This window comes from Spea bombifrons, chromosome 10 (genome assembly GCF_027358695.1).
Source record: "Spea bombifrons isolate aSpeBom1 chromosome 10, aSpeBom1.2.pri, whole genome shotgun sequence".
In the NCBI taxonomy this organism is placed as follows: Eukaryota; Metazoa; Chordata; class Amphibia; order Anura; family Pelobatidae; genus Spea; species Spea bombifrons.
The window spans coordinates 36489222-36500390 of NC_071096.1; the positions used below are offsets into that span (position 1 = coordinate 36489222).

At 42.2% G+C, this 11169-nt stretch overlaps 1 protein-coding gene across 1 annotated transcript; it reads right to left on the reverse strand.

The window, feature by feature from the left end:
* Positions 1–4526: 4526 nt before the first annotated feature.
* RRAD (RRAD, Ras related glycolysis inhibitor and calcium channel regulator) lies at positions 4527–7553 on the reverse strand. Its single transcript, XM_053449656.1, has 5 exons — positions 7454–7553; positions 6156–6512; positions 5795–5868; positions 5502–5706; positions 4527–5333 (listed from the first exon to the last, which is right to left on the reverse strand). The coding sequence occupies exons 2-5, from the start codon at positions 6508–6510 to the stop codon at positions 5056–5058; spliced, it is 912 nt and encodes a 303-aa protein (XP_053305631.1). The 5' UTR covers positions 6511–6512; positions 7454–7553; the 3' UTR covers positions 4527–5055.
* Positions 7554–11169: the final 3616 nt, after the last annotated feature.

Genomic DNA, 11169 nt, shown 5'->3' on the forward strand with positions numbered 1-11169 from the left:
ATCTCATGACCTGCCCTCAAAATAATTCCTTTTCAATAAAAGATTTTCCGCTTCTGTTTTATATTCCAACATTCTATGCCAACATAATAACCCAATACATGCATGTCACCAGCCACATGTTTAGCCAAAGCATGAGCGGTACCATTGTGCATTCACAGGAGTAACAATGTTTCCAGTCCTTCGTTTGTTACTTTGTCCAGCGTTCCGATTCCGAGCTGGAGTTAACTACTCGCTCACTGGACACACGTAACGTTAATTGTGTCCCCATGTGACAAGCAGCGTGTTCCTCCAGCTGTAAAGCCTTTCCGTGAGCTCAGCGATCTCCCAGTAACATTCACTTCACCTTAATGCAAATGACCCAAACCAGCAGAAAGTTACCTATTACTGCTGATAGAGTTCAGGAACACACTGGATTGTGCCAGCTCGATGTACCCTACAGCTCGACGCTCAACAACCATTGAGTCATCACCTTTGGTGTAAATGTCAAGATGTCCCTTACAGGCAGCGTAAAGTCTGAGGCTACATAAAGCTCATATAAACCTCATCTTGGCTTTCCTTGGGAAAGTTCCTGAAGATCAGAACTTAGGAACTCTGCTACAACCCATGCCTCTTGGACGGAAGAATGACATTAATGATCATTTCTTCTGATATTTGGTTAATATAGATATTTGGAATACCACGGAAAGCCTAAATGCACTAATGGGGCGACCGTTGGTTACATAGCGATCTTTAGCAAATGTTCTCTTTAATAAACAAGAAATCTAAGATTAATAACCTGCTTCGCTGCCGTTCCATCGAGAAGCCGCTATAATGGCCGTGTCGGCTTCTGCGTACGTTACATATGATCCTTTCATGGTTGGAGGGACCTGCACGATGTCCAGAGGATTAAATATTAATTATCGAGAGACAGGGGAGATTACATGGAAGGAGAAGATAGCCTTCTCTGATTATTAACGGTCTGGTAATTAATTCTACCGGGCAGGTTCATATTTAGAGAGGAGACTTTAATGATTACTAAGGATACTAAGAGTCTGTGGACGGGGCCATGGATTATAAACACGATGTATCTCCGCTGTCTCTCACCTATACCATGGCTACCACATGCCAGCAGCGACCTCACGGGATGTATCCGTGCAGCAGGGCATGACGGGAATGACTGAAAACAGCCAGAAAAGCCAATAAACATGGAAGGAAAGATAACATTCCAGACAGATCTAGTTTGCCTGCAGCGCAGAAAAGGTGGAACGTCTGCTGCCTTCATGTGACAATTCTTCATTATGTCACTAAATGAACTATAAGATGGGACTTATTAAATTATTCGTAATCCCCCCCAAAAAATTATAACCCACCCACAACATCAATAATAAAAATCAAGCAATGCAGGCAGAAATTAATAATATTATTGTAACTGGCAAACATGGCTTGTTTGCAACAATGTGTCGGGTGAAGTCACGACGGATACAATAGTTTTTATTTTATTTTTAAAAATAGTTAATTATGATCCTCCTGTGTCTGCAATAGAATTATTAAGTTGTTGCTGTGGCGATAAGACTATTTTGCACCAGAATCCCTTTTTTTTTTTAAATAATCCCCTATTTTTAAAACCAGTTGGGTCTCGTGACCCTTCTCTTCTGAGAACGCCGATTAGGAATAGAAACGCAGAAACATAGAATTTGCCGGCAGATCGGCCCCATCCGGCCCCCGTCTAGTTGCCCGTTTCTCCTGCTGTAAAGACTCAAACCTTAACCAGTCGTTGGCCTCGTCTTAGATTCAGGAGCCATATGCCGATCCCATAATTTAATGTGTTTCCATCGGTCAATGTCCCATTGTACGCCAGTACATAATAATGACATCATAACTCGTCTCGGTGCCAGATTTTCTGCAAGTTTACATACTTTCCCGGTGTTAATATCTCAGAAGATTAGCCTTAGACTCTTGTCAACAAAAAACCCTGACGTTTTCCGTTTCCCGTTCTGCCCTAATGAAGTACAGTATATGAAAATATCCTTAATCTACTAGAAAAAGGAACAAATATTGATAATAATAATAAAAATATTATTATTATTATTATTATTATTACCCCTTCATGCAGAACTGACCAACAAAGGAAGCTAAACATCGACAAACATTGCGTGGATATCCTGCTCACTTTATTGGTTTCTATCTCCAATGATAAATGTCGCTTTTTATTATTTAAAATCGTAATATTTTTTATTTTCTGATTAAGGTAGCGCAAAGAACGTAATCGCCATTCTCCTCAAACGCTGCGTCCGTTATCAACCTGGTAATCGACAAGCAATGCAACGAGCGGCTCGTCGGGATCAATAATACTATTATTACCGCTAACGGATTATTGCATGTTAATTATTTCATTTCAGTTATAATCACTTAAAAAAAAAAAAAAGCAGATAAAAATAAAAAAAAACTCTGCCATAAACAGAAAAGCTTGAATAATAATAATACTCATCTTGTGCCGTAGAAAATAAAAGCGCGTCCTACCTCACCTGGTTCTTGAAGGACAGAAAACAAATTACTGAACTAATAAAATAACGAAAAGGCTTGATGGTTAATAATTGACTTTGCCATTAAAACCCCACCAATGGCTAACGCCGGCGCCGGCCCCGCAGGGCTTAATGGGTAGCTTATAAACCAGTATCAGAAGAACATGACCAAAAATATATATTTTTTTTGCCCTTTAAACATAATTTCATGTGTTTAACCATGCGCGCACGTAGACACAGCCTAATCCCACGGATTAGTAGTAATATCCACTATTCAGCGGGTTCTCGGCTTATGTGCGACGGCGTCTCCGTAACGGCGCGGAAGCCAAACACAAAATCTCATGTTCTCCAATGATATATTTATTTTATGCCATAAATTGCCGAAAATGTTCTAGAATTGTGAACAATGGGTCTAGATGAACGATGGTTCTTCTTACTGTGTGTATCGGAAGTCCTGGATCAGTCCCGCTGGGCTACATGTGGCCCTTTAATGTGTAGAGCCAAATAAAATGAAAACAAATCACCCCCCCCTTATAAATAAGGTCAGGATTACAGTTTTTTTCCAATGAGTAAAAGTATATTTGTGGCACGGCTCACTCGCAGCTTAACCACTTTATTTAAACAACTGTATTTAGACGGGTTGGGGGATTCCCCTTTCCGTCTGTAACGGAGCTGAAAACATCTTCTTTTGCCAAATCCCGTCTTTACAGAGAGATCGGCTGGCAAAGTGCCCCGCCGGCTGCCATTGCAGAGACCAGCAGGGCAAATTCACATTTTCTTTAACCCTTAGGCTGACACAGCCAGTATGGTCTAAGTTCCTGAATCTAAGACGGGACCGGGGACCGGTTAAGGTTTGAGTCGGGGGCCGAGCGGTTCTTATCTGCCGTCAAATTCTGGAAAAAGATAGGTTAACGGGATCCAGAAATGACCCTGATCCACGGCTTCTGATCCCGCATGAAATCCATAAGTGATCCACTGGAGATAAAAGAGACTCTGAGTATCGGCTGGGGATATATTTACACAGTGCCCACGCTCCGTCCTGGTCTGCTATTACCAAGGACGCCTGGCTCATCAAATATTAATCGGAGGGAGAATATCTTTTCTCCTTACACATTAATTCCTCCAGTTAGTCTTAGGAGGACACGAGTCACTGAAAGCTCTTCGCTGACACTTTCTGGGGTGAATGACACAATCGGAATTGGGAACGAAAGCAGCTTAAATTTGTATCCACCTATAACTAATAATGTTTTTTAAGGTATATTTATGTTGACTTTCATATTCCTTCAAGTGTTTTCAACGCAGACTTTAGAGATTTATTAAGTATCTTTTAACAAAAGAATATGTTCTCTTCCTACTATATATATATATAATATATTAAATATATATATGTGTGTGTGTGTATGTATATATATGTGTGTGTGTGTGTGTGTATATATATATGTGTATATATGATATAAATATGTATATATATAATGTATTGCTAAGATTTTTCAATGATCCTTAATTGTATCAAAACATTCCAAAATGGAACACTGTGTGTGGCCAATCAGAGTAAAGGAACAAAACAATATGTTCTCTTCCTACTTTACGTATAATATATATATGTATAATATATATTGTATGTATAGCTAAGTTCTGATGATCCATTGTATCAGAACATTCCAAAATGGAACACTGTGTGTAGCCAATCAGAGTAAAGCAACACAGTCATAGGTTCTTCTTCTGGTTCATGTATGTAGCTAAATTTCAACGACCCGGAAGTGTATCACAACATTCCAAAACGGAACACTCTGTGTAGCCAATAAAAATAAAGCTGGGCAGAGATTTAGTTTCCCATTGGCTGACCCCCGTTGAGTCTAACAGCAACTTTCATCTCCAAACCATGGCCATGTTACCTACGGCCCCAAATAGTTCACATACTGTGTTTTGGGGCAACTTTTTATAGTTATGGGTCGTGAAGAATGAAAACCATAAAACACCACCGTACATTCAAACATAAAGCAAATAGAACATATAATATAAGCATTTTTTTTAACAGTAAATAGTTTATTATAAAATCTGCATGTAAAGAAATAATAAATTCATCTGATAACAGTTAATGTAAGTGCAAGTACAATTCCAAAATGTTAGTAGCCTACAATTCAGTTGAGAAGTCTCTGTGCCTATGTGATATTTCAGATACACGGGCCGCAAGAAAAAAATATTTTATGCATGTACGAGCCTGCGTACAAAATTTCAAGTTTTAAACACAAAAGTCTGTGGTTTTTTTTATCTTTTCACTTTTTTTATGAACCGTTTTCACAAGGACCGCAGGATTTTGTCAGACGTCTGTTTTGCGATCGTTACAAATCCAAACGTCGTCCTCCGCTCTCTGAATACGAAATCGTCCTTTTTTTTTTTTTTAACACAAATTCACAATCTTAATGCAATTTCGTAATCTGGATTATTAAGGCATAGATTAGAAATGAGAAATGGAGGTTCTACATCTTCATTCCAAGTCAAGTCATTGTTCAGTCCCGCTGGGATACACGTCGCCCCTTAAATAAAAATCTTTTCAAAGCACAGACAGGTCGTGGCACGATTTGGACTTCTGCTTAAATGCCATTTTCTTGTTATTTTTGGCTACGATCTTCCCGAGGAACCTCTTGGCCTTCTTGCCTATGCTTTCTCGTCTCTTGCTGCTGGCCATTCGCCTTGCGTTGTCTTCTTTGCTGTCTTTGCGTAATCGAATCTGGCGCACGATGCCTTCGAAGAGGTCCTTGACGTTGTGATGGAGGGCAGCCGAGGTTTCTATGAATTTACAGTCAAATACAACGGCACATGCGCGTCCCTCTGCATAAAGGAAAGAGAGCAGGTTAGATATCGGATGCTTAATGTCTTTGGGTTACGCTATCGACGCATAAAATGATCGTTCGAGGGCAGCCTGCAATCTACGTTCCAATAACTGATCAGGCACAACCTTCACCGACTTAGGATGTGGACATGGTACCCGACCCTTACCTTCTACTGAGACCTCTCGTGACCGCACCAAATCGCTTTTGTTTCCGACTAGAATAATAGGGATGTCCTCGCTTTGCCTCGCTCTCCTCAGCTGAATCCTGAGCTCAGATGCCTTTTCAAAACTGGCTTTGTCCGTGACGGAGTACACGATGACGTACGCGTCTCCCATCTTCATGCACTGGTTATGGAGCCAATGGTTGTTATCCTGCAACACAACGGTCAAAGTTATTGAAACACGCTCATCGTTGAGTATGGATACGGGTATATAAGTTCCTACGCCAACAGCGACGTACCTGCTCCCAAATGTCAAACACCAAGAGACCAGCTTCTTCTCCATCCACCGTGATGGATCTGTCGTACGTATTACCTGTAGAAGAAAGAACAAAGCTATTAGAATAATGGAAACTTGACGTGGAATGGTTCGTTATCAGCACGTGTTCATGTTCACGATAGTGTTCCGCTGATAAGCTGTCATAAAGGACCTGACGAGTGTCAGAAGACTGCCAAGTGCGTCTAAGAATAACCTGGAGCTTCTACAAACCGCAGCGTGTAGACAGCTAATCGAGACATCAGCTTCACGCGCTAGTGCAAGGGTGTGCACACTGATATTGCTTGTTTTGGGGCTAAAATTCCTACTGTATAACCGTGTCTCACCTGCTTCCTCAACATCATGCAGATCCTCCACTCCACCAAAGATCCTGGCCAGGCTGGACTTTCCAACTCCGTGTTCGCCCAGCAGGATCACTTTGAACACGTGGTCGTCGGAGTCGCTGCCGGAGGAGATGACCGAGTCAGAGGAGTCGGAGGCCCAGCTCTCGCGGTGCTTGTCGTTGGGGTTGTAAGATGGACAGCGGACCAGGTGAGCCAGGTCTCTTGCAGGGTTGTTGCCGTGCAGCTCTTTGTCATCCACCGGCATGCTTCTCCGGTGCAGCTGCTGGTGCATGGAAAAGGGCATGCTGCCGCGTCTCTTCTCCAGGTTCTTCAGCCGATCGCTGCGGTTGAGGGTCATTTCTAAGAGGAGTGGAAAAGACACAGTATATTAACTACTGAAGTTACAAAAACATGCGCAAAGCCATCTACGCTCAGATGTCCTGCTGTACAAAGTACCGTAGCCCGTTTTCCTGCTGTAAAAACTCAAACCTTTAATCTTTTGTTGGTCTCATCTTAGATTCAGGAGCCGTATGCCTATCCCATGCATGTTTAACGCCCTCACTGTATTAGCCTCTACCACCTCTGCTGGGAGGCTGTTCAATTTATCGACCACCCTCTCTGTAGCTAAGCACCCAAATTCACCGGTGTGCAGGCCAGCAAACCATTGCTCTGTGCATACGAATATGCATATTATTTCCTATAAATCATGTTACGTTGTAGCAAACCGCAGCATGCCGTTATACCCTTGTAATGCAAGCTTTTTCTCTTAAAGGGTTAAATGGGTTAAATTAAATTACCAACTCAAGATATACATAATTTTTTCCCCTATAAATTATCGGAATGACAATCGTTTTACTTGCTGCCTCTCGTTTCAGTGCCTTTTTTTAGCCCCCATGATCTTTAAATTCGAATCTTACTCATAAATGAATCATCAAAGTCATTTTAATGATTATTAATACCACCCCATCCACATTCCGAGGGCAAATAACATTTAATACCCACCGGCAGAATTAAAAAAGAAACATAATATACAATATGTGTTAACATGTTTCTTAACAACGCGATAACATAAGTAGATACATTTTATGATTTCAGAAACAGCTACATGTTCATTATAATTAACCAAAGGGCTGAAAACCTTTCCAGAATAAAAGGTATTGTTTGAGAAGGGAGATCAGAACGGCTGCAGCATCTGGCTTTAGTTTTCTATCACTTTTATTATTTTTTATTTCCATAGAAAACAGTAGTTTTTAATAAAACTAATAAAAGCAAGCATAAAGAGAGGTAAAATAAGCACTTACTTCCAGAGATGCTCTGATGGTTTAATATCCTTGGAGGAAGAAATATATTCTTTGCAGGGTTTGGGGATTCTGATCCTCATGCTCGGAGCTTCCCTTCTTATGTATGCTTCTGGCTAACATTTTTTATGTGACATCACGGTGATGCCCACCAATCAGAAGCCTGGATCCTCCCAACTTCCATATCGGTACAGAATGTGACATCACAGGCTGAGTGCTTAGTCAGACGCTCGCCAGTGCTTCCTGTTGGCTTTTACAGGATTGGTATCCCCAGCTCCTAACATCTGCCTCCCTGTATGATCCGATCCGCTTATTCCCAGAGACGTGCGAATATGGTCTGCAATAAAATCCATTCATTGTATAAAACGTATACTTATATATATATATATACTTATATCCACGTGCTGTTATAACTGCAAAATGTGCTGATTTGTGTTTCACAAAGAGCATGAATTCTTTTGTGTGCCAAAGCTGGAATCAAAGGGTTAAACGTCCATATAAACCAACTTGGTTGAGGTACGGATCAAACACAATAGCTGCCGGGGATCAGTGTTCTGTCCTCGCCCGTTAAAGCAACGTTGCGGAATGCTGAGAGTTTGCCATTGCACTGGACGATTAACCCTTCGCATGCCAGCAAACGTACCCCATACTGTCCCTAACTACTGGCAAAGAAGCCAATGCAGGTTCTCGGACTTCCGATCCAGAAATGATCTAACGGACCGTCATTTGATTAATAACACCCTGGCTGGTTGTGATTCAGACCACACGTGTTGGCTGCCTCCTGACATCTCCTGAGATGCAGCATTGGGCTCACGCAGTGGGGGGGGAATCCTGCGAATTAGGGTCATTAACCCCTTCAGTCACCCAGTATAGTGAGCATACGTGTCTGGCTTCCTGTAAGGGGTCGGATAGCCGATGAGCGATCATGCTGTCTGTATTCCCAGAGGATGGTGACTGCTGTGGGTAGTGACGCGAGCCCCTATTGGGTTACATCTAGAACCAATGCAGTAACATGGAAGTCATTCGCACAGCAGGGTGACATTGTGTCTCCATCTGGCGAATGTTCACCGTCTCATCTGTGCGTCCAAATGGGACCGGTTCAGTGACATGAGAGAGAGTCAATCTCTCGATATGACACACGCAGGACCTCTGTCTGATATCCTGGCTGCCAAAACAAATACAAGGGCCACCCTACACATTCCAGGGCCGGCTGCGGGGCATCCACTGCTGGCTACTACTCCAGCTTCCCCCTCCATGAGTCAGCAGAACCCCGGCTGTTGGATTTATTTCTGTAACCTGACTGTCATTGGTAACCAAAGCACAAAAATATACAGACTTCCTGGTAGCAGAATGATTCTTCTTTAAAATTAGACATTTCTTTTCTTGGGGTCCCGGAATAATCATTTACCCATCTAACAGGTTAAAAAGGGTCACGCTTTACAGGAAATCCAATCTTTAATGGGCTCATAAGTGCACTCAGATGACCCCCCAATGTTCGGAAGATTCTAACCACGGAACAAAGTATCAACATCACAAAGAAGCCTGGGGTCTATGGCTGAAGGTCAAACATGGCCGACGTTTTCAGGAATGGAGAATTCTGTTTGGGAAGCCAAGGGCCTCGCCACGTGATCAGCAATGGCTTGGGTTTCGTGTAACCTGAGTTTGTCTCAAAACAATTATTCATTAAGATTCAAGATCACAGGTAACACAAGCCTGTTCTGAGCCTGTATAACTCATTATATGGTAACCGGAGTCCTGAAGTTCCCTGATCAATAGAACCAAGAATGAAAGCACGAGAAAACCCAAATGAAGAAAGGCGTTAGTCATATATACAGAGTCTGGGTGACTGGGATACAGATAATCAGAGGCATTACTAAGCGACTATAAACAATGAGGTGCTTTAAAAAGACCATAAGTCACTAACTATAATGGGATTATTATGAACTATCTGCATATGAGACCTGGAGATCCACCACATCTGCGAGCTCCTGTATTCCTGCAAATAAGGATATGTTATCAGCCAAGCTTCAAAATTAAACTACTTATAGGTTTCTTAAACTGATCAGATTTGGGGTCCCTTTTAAGGTCAGGTTCTAAGACAACTGATCAAGTTTTGGGTTTCTCTACAATTAGACTCTCACCATCTGATCAGGCCCAGTCCTGGAACAAGACCAGAATACCAAGTGGAAAGATTTCACGCATGAAAAACAAAATCCATAATGCCAAGTTGACATGTTTATGGCTAAAACACATTTATTCATATGTAGGATTTATAATAAACCTTATCGTCACAAAGTGTCTCACAATGCAACACATGGAAGCCAACTGCTCCGTCTAAAATGTTATTCCAGCCATTTTGGATTATAAAAAAAAAATCGTTAAGCTTTTTTTTACATTAATGGAGTAATAAGCAGCACCAAGATGCAGTAAACCTGGCACACAGTAACTTAAATCTGCTTGGTGCTCTTGCATAGAGCATCACAAAGACTATGACGTCTGGGTAGATATCCCCAGCGATGACATTATATCTATGTTTCTCTGTATATAGAGAGTTTTATGGATTAAATGATAAGTATGGCTGTGTTTCTTCATATAGCGGAGAAATATCAGATGAGTTGCTCGAGAATTTAGGCTGATCCCAAATCTTTTCTTTGTACTGTTCTAAATGGATGACTGTAACAAATTATAACACACACTGCGTAACCATGAGTGAAATCACAGCGCCCCCTGGTGGAAAAAACAGCTGTCCTGCGTAGTTCCTGAGCACGGGTAGGGGCAATTCCAGAGCCTCTACGGTAACTCCTTGGTCACAGGTGAGACAGTTGAAGGTAATGTTGAGATCACCTGTGTGCAGGCAGTGATGTGCTGATAACAGCCTGCACATTCTAACGTGCGGAGACTTTACTCACTGCATGCACGCTGTTTGAGGAAGCAATGCCAATGTTACAAGCTAATATTTGCAACTTTGTTTCTGTTCTGGATGTGTTTGCCTGCCGCCTGCAGCTCATCTCCAACAAAGCCCATGGGGTTGTCCAAAGCTGGCAAGCGACAGCCTGCCTTTCAGCCTGCGAGAGACAGCCGCATTGTATTCTTATCGTTTGTCCTTTGCAAATACTCCGAGCCTCCTTCAAAGCGACAGATTAATCTCCGCGGAACACCGGATACACCTAATGATTGTGTTGGAGATGTTTGTATTTTGTCCTACACTTTGTTCCGCTGCCAAAACACGCACACGTTGAGGAATGGGTTTCTAACAGGCTGTCCGTGCGGGATACCAGGGTTATTTAATTATTTTATTTATTAACGAAGACGTAGAACGTTTGGTTACCCTTTCGGTTGTGGATTGATTCATGTTGGAACCTTCAAGCGTCACTTACGGCGTAATTGGGCCGCGGTGCGAGGTTATTGGGTTTTGATTGTAATTCAGTCCATTGACCTTTTTTTTTACATTGTTTTCCTAGTTTGTACCGTGAGAGAGAGACCATCAGGACTTGGATCTTCAAAGTGTCCACCAGAGCAGAGATCCTGGAGCAGCTCCGTCGGTGCCATGGGAGCAGAACGTTACAAACTGCCTACACATGGGCGAGTTGCTAAGGGCTGTGGCAATCACTCACTCGATAAGCCCTTGACACACACTCCAGACACTATTACCCCGTCCAGCCCAGTAATACCCTCCCTCTTACCTCTGCTGTGTTTTATTCCATCAGAGTACTCCATGA